At 36.7% G+C, this 16278-nt stretch overlaps 1 protein-coding gene across 4 annotated transcripts in view; it reads left to right on the top strand.

The window, feature by feature from the left end:
• Nucleotides 1-16278, top strand: part of MYT1L (myelin transcription factor 1 like) — a 130667-nt gene that overhangs the window by 42335 nt on the left and 72054 nt on the right. For 3 of the 4 annotated variants that reach the window (XM_050893719.1, XM_050893718.1, XM_050893717.1), the window contains exons 5-8: nt 4543-5514; nt 10065-10199; nt 12720-12810; nt 15102-15209. In XM_050893719.1, coding sequence (XP_050749676.1) covers nt 4543-5514; nt 10065-10199; nt 12720-12810; nt 15102-15209 — 1306 coding nt within the window. Of the gene's footprint in view, nt 1-4542; nt 5521-10064; nt 10200-12719; nt 12811-15101; nt 15210-16278 lie in introns of all 4 variants that reach the window. The other variant, XM_050893716.1, reaches the window with a different exon arrangement.

Here is a 16278-nt window from a genome sequence, read left to right as displayed (position 1 = left end):
TCAAACAACCCCCTGCCCCATATGATGCTGTAATTTTCTAAGATTTGGGATTCATTTGTGCCAACATTGTCTTGCTAAATATTTCTCGTAGGCCAGCTATCATAGATTGTAATGTGGAGATGTATGCATGCACCTCACTTGGTAGCTTAGAAGGAGAAGAATGGTGATGCAGTAGTATCATATGCTGAGCACTTAGGAATTGACAAGTGGCAGTAGCAAGAGCAGTGAAGTGTTTTAAAACAGGCAATGCTGCCTGGATAATGAAACCATCCATCTGGGCAGGAAGCCTGCATGACCACATAGAGGTTCAGCTTGTTAGCCATCATGTTTTTCCCGTGCTTGGGAGAAAGTAATTTGATACATGGACCACAGATTTGGAAAGTCTTGTTTCTGAAGTCTTTGGCCTTTGGTAGGAATGTAGCTGCTATTATTGAAGTATCATTGCCTCTCTCTGCAGAATCTCTCAAACTAAATGCTGTATATTTTCCTTTTCAAAAAGAAGGTGCTGTTTTGCATGACTCCCTACGCTAAAAACAGCAAGCCATTTCTTCTGCCAAAAAATTGTTTAAATATGGATGTGATAGGGACAAAGGAAGGAAACAATCAAGGACGTAGAGGCTGTAGTCCTTATTCTCCAGTGACTCCTGGTATGACATGGAAAGAGTCACTCAACTTCTCTGTGTCTCAATTTCCCATCTGTAAAATGGGGTTAAAATACCTACCTCACAGGGGTGTTGTGAGGCTTTTTAAAATAATGTTTGTAAAGTGCTTTGAGATCCTTGGATGAAAGGTGCAATAAGAAATCAAATTATTCACTTTTTTAGTGCAATACAAGAGTGCACTTCTGTTAAGATGGCTAAAGGCTTCTAGCTCTTTATAGCTATTCCACGTACTCTTCACTATAATTTCCCTCCTGGCATTTGTTATATCTGCTGGGAGTTAAAAAGAACAAATTTTGCAATCAAGAATACTTAAATTGTCGTAGTATTGTGCAGAGGAGGGCTAAAATAATCTGATATTTTTTTTAAACTGTGTTGCATACTCCTTGTCCATGCAACACTAAAGCTAACAAAAAGGATTTATGATAACTTTGTGTGCTCTTCACCTAAACTGGCTAACTTGTGTCTTTTTGAAACAAACTCAACCTCTTCACCAAATAAAAAACTGCAATTTGGGTCACTGGTTACAAAACTTATATAAGGGGTAGAGTAGGTGTTTTAGTCCTATATGTTTTGCAGTCATTTAACAAACAGCCATTAAACAGCACAGTGTAAAGGTAGTTACCGAGTTAAAGGTTAAATCTTAGGAATCATAGAAATGTGAAATGAAAGCAAGATTAGATTTTACAAAGCTGAATCAAAGAAAAGGCACATAGGTTCATGTAGAGCTGCTAGGCTAACATACTTTCCAGAAGACCCTTAACTGATAACACAAACTAATTCAGTACTTAAAATTTCATTTTAATGAACAGGTGACACAGATGCTTCACTAGAGCAGGCTCAGCATCCAACAGACTGTTATTGAGGAGTTGACATAGTATACATAAGTATCCTTTTCATTAAAATTAACAGCCACATGGAGATAAGAAACATGAGCAAAATAGTTGTTAAAGTAGATACAAGAAAAGGCCAAAACTTAAAAGAGGAGGAATGAAACTTGATTAAAATACTTTGTTTTCCTGCCTCCCTCATCCGGGATTCATGCTTTACACTTTCTTCTCCTCCACCACCTTTTTTTCTTCTTCTTTTTAGGATTGAACGGGCAGGAGAACTGAAAAGGATATAACCAAACAGAATAAAAAATATTATAGTTACAGCTTTCACCCAGCTTCACCTACTCAAAAGGAATTTACATGTCTTCACTCATACAGTACGTGATTCATATTTTGACTTTTCACTGTTGTGGAGGCAAAGTATAACATATTCCTCCCATTGGTGATCATTTACATGACTCTCATTCATGTAAAAAACCCACAAACCCCCTTTTTTAAAAAACAAACCCTGAAACTTTTCACATTTCAAAAGTTAGCCTAGAATAGTCACTGCAAGAAAATATGTTTTTTTCCTACTCTTTATTTCAGTATCCTGTTAGATTTGGACTGATTTCACCAGTGTTTGTAGATATCTCATCCTAAACTTGAAGGCACTGGCAATTTTGGAGCTATAGCTCACTGCTTCTTTGGTGTTCCTTCTGCTGCATCTGACTGCCCATCAGACGTAGTTACAATAATCACCCCACAAAAGCAGCAGTTTCTACTGAACAATCTTCTTGTCATCAGGTTTTATCCTTAATATTTAAATTAATGTGGGATTTGTTTGTACATTTTGCTTTAGAAAATTATTATTAGTGTATTAAAACATTTGCTTTTCAAATAGCACAAACTAATTATCCAGTAGTCTTTAACTGCCTACTTCTATGCAGTCATTCAAGATGGAAATTTTTCAAATAGGAATTGTAAGTGGCATCCCTTACAATACCCCCTTTTTCCACTGAAAATCTGATACTGTGATATACTTAATTTTTGAGGGACTGAAAAGTAAATATGAACTATGATTATCTTGAGAACAACAACAACTCAAATAAAACCACCTTTGATGATAAATAGGTGACCCACTACTGACTTGGAATATCTTGCCATGTAAAAATACCATACATCCTTCCCTATTAATTATCTTCCCACTGTATTCAAGTAGATAATATATATTATATAATATTTTACCAGTAGAGCATTTTTTTCCCCTAGACGTAGCCTAGTCATCTACCAGTTCTGCTGCTTAACTACAGCCTACTATCATCCCAGGATCCCTAACCACTGTGTAGAAGGAATACTATCTTGTGGCTGAAATATTAATTATTGTGCTATTGAGCTTTGTATTTAAAACTCTGATTTATTATCTTGTCCACTGACATAAAAATTATTTTTATCAAAAATGATTTCCTATCATCAAAATGTTAGTGTACAAGCCACCTACTACCTGAAATTTCCCACTTGGTTTGTTTAACCCAAAACGTGAAAGTTACACTTCAGAAAATGCTATATGTTTAGGTGTACCAGTGTTGAAACTACATCTGAGCTGAAAAGATGCTATCAGAAGTTGATGGACTAGCTCTTGAGCAGGTGTTAATTGTCCTAGCTCTACTGGTTTCTTTCAGTTTGCACCAGCTGAAAAACTGGCCTAGCATGTCGATGTAATGACAGATTTAGGAACTTTCTTTTCCAGTTGTGATGCAAAACATTTAAATATTGCTTGAGTAGCTGATTATCAAAATATAATGTATGAGATGTTCATTAATAAATAATGATGAATGTATATATGTTTTAAGAATGGGTCTAAGAATGACATAACTTCTGAGTGAACATGAGATATCAGAAAATGCCCTCTGGATGATATTCATCTGACCAAATATGGATATCTTTAAGGTAGACATCTAGTCCGAGTCCCTTTCTTGTCAATGAAGAGAAACAGGCACTTCTAGTAGTTACCAATTTTATTCTCAAGAAGATATCTTAACCAGATCAGGTAGACTGTATCCTTAAAGTGTCTGCTTCTCTTACTGACCAAGGACGGGTACATTGAATAGCTTACTCGGATATAGATGCCCGCCTTGCTCATGTCTAAAGTTAGATGAGATGAATCTCACCCTCAGGGCCTCACATTGGCTCCATCTTATTAAGTTGTCCTATTATTCAACAGTTACTAAAACAAAGCTAAGTAAAATGTGGTAACTCTGCACCACTATGTTGCAATACACAGGTCAGTAGATAACAGCCCTATGATACATGTATGACCATATAATTTGGGCTAGCATATTTACTTAAAATTATATTCTGCATATAATTGCTTCTATCTTCCGTTCATGTAATAACTCTTAAAATTTTTACTTCTCCACAGTTTGCATAGCTAAACTGAGAGATTTTGATTTCTACTGATGGATCCACTAAGTAAAATGCCATTTTGATCTTTGCGTATAGTTATTGGTTATCTAGTGTTAATGCTGTATATGGTGTTAAAAAAGTGACAATTTCCTACTTGGTGTATATTCTTTCTCTTTTGGTGAATGGCATTCATCAGTAAGAGAATAAATCCAGTAGTACTCACTCCTTTGCCATCTACCATATTTACAGGAAATACAGGAGTGAGAAAAGTTGGAAACATAGGCAATTATGTCGTATTAGTAATATGATTGTAATAAACCCCATAAAACTGCAAATATAGAAGTGAAAGGAGAAACATAGGTATTTATGCCATAATATTTAGCAGTAGTAGTAATTAGCATTTTGATTGCCTTTTTCTTATCAGTTCTGTGAAAGAAATTCATGTGAATAGCAAATAAACAAAAATAGCCTTATGGACTGTAGAGAAATTCACTTCACATGGGCCTTAGTGTTATAGAATTGCTGTATGATTAACAATATTTGCCATGCAGTTTGTTTTCTATCCGTGCGATTGCAACAACAGTTCCAATTGTAGCCACTTTTTTCTTTTCTTTTCCTTTTTCTTTCTTTCTTTGTTTCTTTCTTTGTTTCTGTTTTTTATGCAGAAGACCATCAAATGAATTGTCACAATACTCGAATAATGCAAGACACAGAAAAAGACGATAACAATAATGATGAGTATGATAATTACGATGAACTGGTGGCCAAGTCATTGTTAAATCTTGGCAAAATTGCAGAGGATGCAGCATACAGAGCCAGGACAGAATCAGAAATGAACAGCAATACATCTAATAGTCTGGAAGATGATAGTGACAAAAATGAAAATATTGGTCGGAAAAGTGAGCTGAGTTTAGATTTAGACAGTGATGTTGTTAGGGAAACAGTGGACTCCCTTAAATTATTAGCACAAGGACATGGTGTAGTGCTTTCAGAAAACATTAATGACAGAAATTATGCAGACAATACTTCACAGCAAGATAATAGGAATATGAACTTTGTAATGCTAGGGAAGCCTGTGAACAATGGACTTACAGAAAAAATGGTGGAGGAGAGTGATGAAGAGGTGTGTCTCAGCAGTTTGGAGTGCTTAAGGAACCAGTGTTTTGATCTGGCTAGGAAACTCAGTGAGACAAACCCACAGGAAAGAAATCAACAGCAAAACATGAACACTCGTCAGCATGTCAGGCAAGAAGATGACTTCCAAGGAAGAACACCAGACCGGAATTACTCTGATATGATGAACCTAATGAGGCTTGAAGAACAGTTGAGCCCCAGATCTAGGACTTTTTCTAGCTGTGCAAAGGAGGATGGTTGTCATGAAAGAGACGATGATACCACCTCTATTACTTCAGATAGGTCTGAAGAAGTGTTTGATATGACAAAAGGTAACTTAACCCTGCTTGAGAAAGCAATTGCTTTGGAAACTGAGAGAGCAAAAGCCATGAGAGAAAAAATGGCAGTGGAAGCTGGAAGGAGGGATAATATGAGATCATTTGAGGAACAGTCTCCAAGACACCTTTCTGGAGATGACAGGAAGCCTAAACCCAGTGACGGCCATGTCAAAAAGCCATATTATGGTAAAGGTAATATTTCTATATACCGTATGTTATGTCATGAGAAAGTGTGAGCTAACGTGTTAAGTTTTGCATAGATTTCTGAAATGAAGTTATTAATTCCACAAAATGGGAACTTTATTTAAATTGTAGTAGTATGACATGATTGTAAAATAGCATCATGCTGCGATTATAAAATAAAAGAATTCATTCTGCAGTGTTAGAAATATGTACAGTATTTCAGTGAATATCATTTGGCTAAATTAAAAAAATAACTTTTCAGGGAAACAAAACAAATAAGAGATCATGTTGAAAGAGGCAAAGATTTTTCTCAAGTTTTTAATATATTTTATAGTAATAATTAAAAAACAATGAAGAGAATTACATTGCAAACTATATTGGAGAGTGGGGTTTTATGTAGCAGGTAGTCAATCAGCTATGAAGTGCATATTTTACAGATTGGATTGGGTAGGTGGCATTGTGACTTATAAAATTATCATCAAATGACAGTTATTGATGAAGCCTCTCCCATCTAAAATGTAGAATTGCCTGATAGAAATTGAACAGTATCAGAATGACCGATAACATAAGATAGGGGCAGTGACTGCACATTAATTATCTTAAGATAGTAAGGTAATGGAAGCCATTTGCTATGCAAGGCATGGTGTGGCCTGGGCTGAGATCAATAGCAATTTCTTTCGTATGTGCATTCCACTTCACTGGTTTCATTCCATTGTGGAAACAGTTAAGGTGCTGCCTTGACCATAATTCAATACAAAAGAAAAAACAAGGAAAAAAAAAGAAAAAAAAGAACAGACTAAAGGTTACCTTTAGAATGCCTTTTAATTTATGGGATTATCATGGTGATGGTGTGTTTATATTACCACACCCCTCTTTAACGTGTCTACACCTGTACATGTAGGGCCATGTTGTATAAAGTGTTCAATACCTCCTGAGACTCATTGAACACCCCTGATTCCCATTGACTTTAGTGGAAGTTGAGGACGTGGTGTTTCTTGGGAGATGCTACACAGGGACAGGGTTCATCTTCTATTTGTTGTAAAAATATTTGGTTTCCTTTATACAACTGAGATGGTGGGCATTTTTCTCCTTTTTATAAATCCCTGGTTTGAAAAAATAATACCCTGAGATCTGCCTGTGACATTCAGCTAGGCAGACAACTTCTTGGTCCAAGAAAGGTTTTGATCTTTTTTTACAAGCCTTCAAGAAAAGTAATGACCAGTCTTCTAGAAAAGCATGGAAATTACTGATGTCAAACACTCTTCTGCAATGTATTTTAGTGAAGTTTTGTTTGTTTTAAACACAAATATATGGTCCAGTGAGTGCTGTAGTAACTTTGGGTATTTGGGGAAGACAACTTTATTTAGTTAGTGTATTACTGCATAGCCATGTAGATGTTGTGCTAAATGTTGTTCGTATATGACCTATTGTAGGTACATTTCCCTTTGAATATATGTCTCAATAAAACCACAGAAAACATGGCAAACCAACATTAATTTTTGAAGAGCTTTTTAACTCTGGTGTTGTCCAGCCCTTCCAGTCTATGTATGCCTGGGAAAGCATTTATGCATATAGATCTGCTGTCTCCAAAAAGACTATATAATTTCTGACAGTAACAAAAGTATGGACTTCCTATTTCAGTAAATTCTAGAGCTTCTTTGAACCATCCTCTCTCTTGGGAGCTGCAGGAAGAATTGGTAATAAGTCCAAACCCCAGCCAGGGACTAAATATTGTGGTAGTTTGGACCAAGAAACTTTGTGGAGTGGATCGTTCTATGCTTTTTTAATAAAGGAAGAAAGAAAAAATTATTCCTTCCTTACTTTAAAAAACATAAGAAACATTCTGCTAGTTGTTGAGAGAGGAAGCTTTAAGTAAGACAATTGCTTATATCATTTGTTCTCCACTCACACATTATCTTCCAAATACTCCTGGAAGAGATACCCACAGAGATGTATGATATGGTTAAGTGGAAGTTTTTGGGGTACACAAGTTTGCAGTGAGAACTACCTCCTGGCTTCAGGAGTTCTGCTTTCAGAAATCGCCAGAACAGCTGTTAAGGGACCACTAACCATTTTTTCCTTGCCATTTAAAGCCTTCTAAACAGGCTTTCTTCTGAAATTTATGAATTTTAAAACTTCTTGAGTCCTCTGACAACCTTCACTCAGGCAATACTCCCATTTTGTCGAGGAGTGAGGAAAGGTTAGAGAATTAAATAAAACTATGCAATATTTCTCCCAATTAGCAGAAAAGGATTTACAAAAGAGTATCCAGTGTTTTGTATAAAGTTGTGGAAAGTTTAGTCAAATGTCTTCCATTAAAAGCAATGGGAAATTGTGCAAGTACAATTTTATGCAAGTTTTGAAATCATTAAGAATAGTATACAGCATCTTTTCTGACTCATTAGACCATAAAGGCTCTTAAGGATCTGATACATGCTATAACTTTATAGCATAGACTTGAATACAGAGGAAGATTTGCTTGACACTGTAGGATGTAAGTGTCCGGATCCTCAGCTGCTCTAAATTAGAATACCTTCATTGACTTTGGTGGAGTTCTGACAATGTGGAGTAGCTAAAGTTCCTCTAGTTTAAAGTCTCTAAAAAGCCATTATGGTCTATTAATCATCTACATTTTTTGCAGTCCTTGAATATTGTTATATTTACATAATTTATATTTCATTTACATTACTTATTCACTTATCTAATAATTTTACACATCCCAAGTACTTGACTTGAAGAGTTGCATAGAGTTGTGTATGTATGTAGCTGTGGGCTTGCTGTTCTAGTGGTCTCAGCACAGGCCTATCTGGCAGGAATTCAGATCCCTCCTCTGACATTTGCTCCTTCTGTGGCCTTGGGTTTAACTTCTTGATCTCTTTGCTTCAATTTCCTGACATACAAGGTTATGGTCTTTTCAGGAGTGTTGTGATAACTGTATAGCACTTTGGAGATAGATTTGTATGTATATTTATCATTAAAGAGCATGAAACACAGAACTGTGTTCTACAGTCAACATGCAAGTTAAGTAAATAAAACTCATAATTAGGGATTCCATTTGCAAAAGACAAGGTTTAAATAGCATATTAAAATTTAAGAATGGATTTAAGACATGGAGAGTCATTACCATGAGCTAAAGAATTTCTCTAAAATGAAGGTGTTTTGGAACAACTTGGAATGTAAATATATATATATATATATGTATAAAAGCTACCAGAGGGAAATCAAGGAAAAATAAGTCCACAGCTGAATGTGAACTCTGGATTGTATTGATTCATGCTGAAAAAAATGGGTTGTATGTGAAGTTCTGCAAGTACTGAAATTTCCACTGATTGTACTGAGGGTTGCATTTGTTGAAGCTGGGATGGAATTTAATGTAAGAAAGACTTAATGGAAAACAACTAGCAAAATCTTATTTTCCAGAGACAAAAGCATAAATACTGAAGCAGAGTAATGACAAGAGCAGCATAAAATACTTAAATGAGGATAGCTCAGATTGGGTATTGAAAGGAGGATGGACTAAAAAAATGGAAGGGGGATGTTCGTTGATCTTGAGCCAAAATGGTAGCAGTTAGAGTACCCTGAATTTTATCCCTTTAATACTAATATGAAAGTCATTAATAGTCTCCAAAATCTGGCAGCTGTGGTCAAGATGATAAGATGTAATTTGTATCATGTGCTGGGCTGGAAGGGTAGGGATGTTATTTTACAGATGTTCTGTTAAAGGAAACAAGCTGATGAACTATGTGAGAAAGTTCTAGTTCAGGATTAATCTCACCAGCATTTCCACTACATTATTGGCAGAAAACTTTATTTTGTTAAAAAAAATCTAATTAGACTTTTCATTGATTTGTAGACAGAAGATCCAACAACATTCTAAAAGATCGTTAACCTTTTAAGCATATGAATATTCAAGCATTATATATGCATGTTTTAATGGCCCAAATTTACACAGCAAGTGATACTTTCAGTAATTCTGATTACAATGTTTACCCCACCATAATTTATTGAAGAGAAAGGAATATTTACATAATTTCTACCGCTTCATAAGGAATTTAAAGAAAACAAGAATCGTCTCCTCAGTGAGCCTTGGAAAAGGGATTTATTTGTGCTGAATCGTTGAATCGTTATGCTAAAGAGCTGGGTTTGCTACTCTCAGGACATTGAACTGCTCTGACAGTACATTTGCAGACCTTAGTACATCAGGCAAATAAGAATGTAAAGAAGGGAAACTCCAACTAAACAGTTTCCAAATGACCTTACACCCTTGAGTTGATGTTTGCCAGCAGAACATTGATTGACAGTGGTATGGCTTTGCTATAAAAAGGTCACTTTCCAATCACTGTGAATGGATATTGCTGCGATCATAGGAGCCTGCAGTCTGAAAAGAAGATAACAGGATAAAAGTGACAGAACTGTGTTAAGAAGTAGAAGGGTTTTTTTTCTTCTAGTTTTCATAAGAACATTTACCAAAGAGTAAATGACATGATTAAATGAACCTTCTTACAGAAATGTGAAAAACATCATTCACTTGACACATTTGTTGTAAATTATAGATCCCTCAAGAACAGAAAAGAAAGAGAGCAAATGTCCTACCCCTGGGTGTGATGGAACTGGCCATGTAACGGGGCTTTACCCCCATCACCGCAGTTTGTCAGGATGCCCACACAAAGATAGGGTCCCTCCAGAAAGTAAGTTCACATTGTTTCATGGAAACCGGGGATAAAACTACAAAAAATTTTCTAGCATGCTTTTTAAACCTTTTGTTTAAAAAATTAATTTCATTTTTCAGTATGGTTTGTCTCAACTTAGTCAACTGTTCTGTGTTATACTTTTTTCTTTATTCCATCATTTCCATTCTCTACTAACTTTTACACAAAAGAACAACTTTTAAAGCTGTATTCTTTGATTTTAAGAATCCAAGGTTATTTTTAAATAGACGTATTCAGTCAACAGAGAAAAAAGTTTCCAGAAGATGTGCAATGCTTTTACTTCTGCGTGCTGATGTCACATCAACTGTCCCTGTTGTCTTGTACAGGAATAATTGTACTTGAAAAACTTGCAACCCCTTTCCTTTGTTGTTGTTGTGTCTGAAACATAATTTATATTAAACTAGTTTATATTATTAAAAATAACAATTTGGCTGTTTACTTAGTTACACACCTTAGGATTTTGAGCAAACATCCCCTGTCAGTCACATGGGTGGAATTTCCTCTGCAAAGGAGGTTCACCCATATGAGCTCATGGACGTTCACCTGAAGGCAGAGGGCTCCGTTTCTGGAAGTCACCTCCTTGGCTGGTGGAATCAGCATAGTTCTATTGAAGCTAATTGCTCTATGCTGATTTACACCAGGCAAGTGTCTAGCTAAGATCCAGTTCTCTTTCATACCAAGTTTAAAATGGAGTTATTCCATTGAAGCCTATGGACCTAAAATCCCCACCGTCCATCAGCACTTATAGACCTAACCTCAATGGATTGACAACAGCCTAAAGGAAACGTTATAAAGACAATCAGGGCTAAAATGGTCCCCAGTTTCCAAAGGAAGGTAGATTCTGAAGGACAGAAAAACAGAAGTAGGTTAGCACACCAAGAGTGGCAGATATAAAAAGTCTCCTCTTTCATGGCAGAGTGGCTTCTTCCAGAAGTAAAGTAATGAGGAGGTGCTTTAGGAAACTTTGCTGTAGCTTGGTTGATCTCTGAATACAGTAGAACAAATAGAGTAATTTCTCGGCTTTGCAAGACCCTGTCATTTTCTGAAACACAGATATTTATTCGGTTGCTCAAAGTTCTCTCATTTTTACAAATGGTAAATAAAAAGCTCTTTAGAAGACTTTGTAAATCAATGAAGAATATAGCTTTAAATTGTTTGCATGCTCTTGTACCTACTAAAATGAAAAAGGTGAGCTCATCTTTTTATTTTTTTCCTGTGATGTTGGCCTTGTGAAGCATGTTTCAAGAACAGCTTTGAATAGTAGGAATTTCAGAGTAAAGCTTTTGCATCTATACACATTTTAGTACACTGATGATGGGGTGATGATGATGGTTATCTTTTAATCAGTATACGTGGTTAAATTCTCAAGTCTCTGAACAGCTTTTATTCAGTTCTTAACTCAGTCAAGGAATTCAGTGATTTTATTAGATCTTTTTTTGAGTGAGAACTAAATACAGGCTTCCAGACTACTTCTTATATGAGAAAACCAGAACTTTGGAAGGGCTGGATGGCCTTTTTCTGTAGAGTGATGTGCTGCCATCCAGCTCCGAGACATGAATTCAGATATGTCTCACATCATACAAAACTCTTTAGTGTTACCAAAAAGTTCTTGATAATTTGGCACTTCATAGCATGAGCTTTATTATTTAGAGCAGTACTGCTCTGAGCAGTCTTGGGAGTAAGTTTTCCATCCAGCTTGCAATGGATGCAGATGTAAATCAGTTTACTTGCTTAAGCTTGTACCACTTATTTCTTTTTTACACAGTTTTCTTTTTTTTTCCACCATCCCTCAATTTTTTAAGTGCTTATTTTTAGTTTTTAGTCTTTTGAAAAAAATTTCTATCCATTGCAATTTTCACATCTGTAGAGAATACAAGTAAAAATTAAAGGACCAATTCTACTTGTCATATGGATATGAATGATATATCTATGTGGAGGTGGGCAGAAATGGCCCCTAGTTCAATTGGTCTGTCTTATAGTTAGGGTTAAATTCTGTTCAGGGTTGTACTGAGGTGTGTTTCATATAATTCAGCGTTCTACCAGTATAACTTGAGAGCAGATTTTCAGCTCTTGAGTTCGATACTGTGTGTATAAAGCTATGTATTATTAATACATACATTTCCTGAATTTTTCTAGTCCGTAATTTTGTATTGGACCGTTGCTAGCTCACCCTTCACTGTTGAGCTGATCTTTACTCAGTGTTTTTGTATGAAGAAGAGGTTGGAAATCTCCTGCTTCACTGTTGCACCAGATATGCATTTGTTTATAGGTTCTGTAATCTTCATAACTTTCACTGTTGCCCTGTGTTAACGAGCATAGGGTCACAATACTTACTTCCCTCATCAGGCTTTATTGGCTATGTGTGTCACGTGTATTTTGAGGAATGCTGGTTGTTAATGAATCCTGCTTTGTTTTAAAATGGTTTCATATATACTGGGATTTGATTTTTTTTTTTCTTGTTTTCATACTCTGCTGTTTTCTCTTACTCTCCTTGTCAAGTTCTTGCCATGCATGAAAATGTTCTTAAGTGTCCTACACCAGGCTGCACAGGCCGGGGCCACGTAAATAGCAACAGGAATTCCCACAGAAGGTAAGGATGCCGTCGCTGGACGCCAATCTAGAGGGAACAGTGCCTCCGAACTGCAGCCCTTCTAGCAGTCCATTGGCGGGGCGGGGGGGGGGTGAGTGTGTGTTTCGTTGTTTTGTTCTGAAGATTGACAGATGGTGCTTCATGTGCTTTATCCATTTTAAAGAGTAACATTTATTCATGTATTTTCTGAGGAGGACGAGTGTGCGTTTGCTTCAGTACCGGTGAATTGATCCACAGAAGACATTTTAAGCATCCTTAGCTTTTTGGGTGGATTTTTTTTCTTTTAGTTTTGATATTAGCTGAACAGCAGTGGTACGAAACAAATGGTACAACTCTTTACGGGTATGTCGCAGGGAGAAGGAAGAGTCTGCCAACATCATCAGGACTAGGGCAGAGTTCTTGTCCTCACACTTCACTCTCTTCAGGGATTATTTTATAATGCATGAAAAAATCCACTCTACTCTTAAATATCATTTTTTTTAATACATGAGAAAAGAGTTTGCTTTCCTACTGACCACAGTCTGAAGCACAAAGTCCTTATTCAGCTAAAACTGAATGAGAATTTTGCCTGTTTAAGAAGCATTATGAAAATGTCTCATTAAATTTAAAAATGAGAAGCCAGAAATGTTAGATGTAAATATTCTAGCCAAACAAAAGATGATCAAGAAAAAAAAGCAACTTTTCTGTAGTTTCCTAAGATTAGCAATAGATTCTTATAGAAGGGATGCCATTGCCTATTAAATTCTGTCAAACAAATAACAAAATTATCAAAATGTTACTATAATTTTTAGTACGTGTCATAATTTTCCCACAGAACAACAAGATCTTGCTTATTTCTTTACAATTTTAAAAAACCCAGGAAATGTGGGTAAGAGGGTAAAAGGAACTATGCAAGGTTCCTATTATCGAATTCCTTTTTTACTGTTAATTGTAGCATGAAGGCTTAAGGGACTACACAGGTACTGGACATTCAGTCTTATCAAGCTCTGGGTTACTAGAGCCCCTCATATTAATTGCATGTCTCCCGGAGGACTCTTGTGGGTACCAGCCCATCTGCAATAAGCTCTGGTACTGCGTTCTTCTCTGCAGTGATGCTGCCAGTAGATGCACCAAAAACCTCTGAGAAGGCTTTATGGGAATTACTGCTGCTTGAAGCAGCATTCACTTCTGGTTGAATATCTACTAGAATATTTGAGGTGTCTGAAGAAGAGCATGTCAGTGGAGCGCAGCTGCCCTCTGGCATGACTCCAAAACCGCACAGAGCCCCCTCACCCCTCGGCAGAACTAGGGCAGCGAGGGAGGGCTGGGGGGAGCAGTCTGCAGTCTGTGCTCACCTCTTTCTGCAGCTTTTGGGGCATTTTGCTCTGCTTCACTTTTTTAATTCTTTTTTTCCCCTTATTTCCTGTAGAGAAGGGAACATCTGGGAATGCGCTGATTTGCCTTTCATTTTAATTTCTTTTCCTGTGGAGAACACAGAGAGCTGCGGTCACATAAGCACGCAATAGACTATGACAAGGAAAGGACCCCCTCCATTGTCAGGTCACAGGTTTTTACAGCTTCACTACGAGCACCATCTGCTGGCATCAATATGTTTATTTTTCCCTGTTCTAAATCTTTTCCAGAAGAATCAGACTTATTATTGTCACTTCAATAATAGTTCAGCATTTGCAAATTTAATTGAGTCTCAATTCAAGTGCAGAAGTTCTTTTCATGTTACATCATCTACTATTAGAAAACATACTTTAGTGGCTGAAATTCATGAACAAACACTAAGTATAACATAGTTGAGACGTAGATTTAGAGACCCAAGGCCAAATTTTGCACTCATTTATATGCCTAGCAAAAAGATTGGAGTTAATGGAGCTGAACGAGGTGTGAAGCAGCGCAAGATTTGGCCTATATGGTGTTGTCATTTAATCATCTTCAGGAGCCATTTCATTGGCAACATTTGTAGATGCGTAAAGGTCACAAGTCCGCTAGCAGAGCTGCACAGTAGATTCCAGTTTATATTCTCATCTCCTACTGGTACGTTCACTGGCTGACATCCATGAATAATCTACCCATGTACAGTCAGAGAAGAAGAGCAGATGTAAGATCTACCATGCAACTTTGAAAGCAGAAGAAAGGAAGTCTATTCTAGAGAAAATACATATGACCAAAAAGCTTTTGGAAACTCTTTTCCTTCAGATTCTTCCTGGTGCTGGCTAAGGAGGAGAAGGAGTAATTGGATCAGTGCTATAATGTGAAACTACGCAGGACAAGACAATTAAATTTCCTTTCTGTAATTGCAGCCTCTCTGGATGTCCTATTGCTGCAGCAGAGAAACTGGCTAAAGCTCAAGAGAAGCATCAGAACTGTGATGTGTCAAAATCAAACCAGGCATCAGATCGGGTTTTAAGGTATTAGAAATCACTATAATACTTACTATTATGCAGAATTCATCACACATTCACCTAATCTGAGAATTTATATTTATATACGTTGTATATACATATATATCTCCTTTAAAGAAGAGTTAGAATTAGGGCTTCTGGATCCAATTCTCACAGTGTATATTTCCCACTCAGTTTACATGGGGGAGGGTTGGTAATTATTTTGGCAAATACATGTAAAGCTGAAAAGCTCATTTTTGTCTTAGGCATTGTTTGGTGTAAAGATGACTGCTGGAGTGCAAAGTCTAAGAACAATGTGAAAAAAGTTGGTATCTTTTGGGAATAAACTAATATTTACCGGTAAGTCTTGGTTTTTTCAGCAGGCTTTTACTAGTAAATATCAGTTTAAATTAAACCAGAAGCCCTATTTGCATTACCAAACTGGTAGTACACCTTTTGGCAGGACACTTGGAAAAAAGCCAGGTATAGCTTAAATTCCAAAATAAGGTCAGGCTTAGTTCTTTGTCTCTGTTCCCCCACTCACTGCCAGGAAGGGTTGAAAGAGAGAAAAATTGTCCTAAATTTTCATACGGGAAGGACTTTGAACCAATTTGACATAATTATACACCTTATCTTCATCCATATAGGATTCTGTATTTATCCAAAGCTGTATCCAGCTTTGTGCTATTGTCTCCTCTTTTGAGATATGTGGGTGGAAAAAATATTATTTCTAAGGAGCTGAAGTGTGAAGGATACACGTAAAGGAACTAGACTTCTGCGTGATTGTACCAGCCTTATGCTGATGATGCCCCAAGAGCTGCAGAATTTCTCCATGGATACTGCTATATCTGTGGGCTGGGATAGGTACATCCCTCCCAGCTGCCTCGAAGAGCGTGGAGGAAGTGCCGCAGCTTTAGTTCCCAGAATTTCCTACTTATCCCATAGGTTTCTTAGTATTTATCTGTCTTCTAGATTTAAAATCTGATAGGGCTGCTTAAAATGAAAGTTTTCTACTGTATCATCAACATCATTCTTTGAATATTCTCTTAAAACTTCATCTAATCTTGATGGTCTTTTCAAAACCAGTCTTTCCATA

Source organism: Gymnogyps californianus, chromosome 3, assembly GCF_018139145.2.
Source record: "Gymnogyps californianus isolate 813 chromosome 3, ASM1813914v2, whole genome shotgun sequence".
In the NCBI taxonomy this organism is placed as follows: domain Eukaryota; kingdom Metazoa; phylum Chordata; class Aves; order Accipitriformes; family Cathartidae; genus Gymnogyps; species Gymnogyps californianus.
Note: the sequence above shows the minus strand (reverse complement) of the source record. Positions and strands in the feature narration are given on the sequence as shown.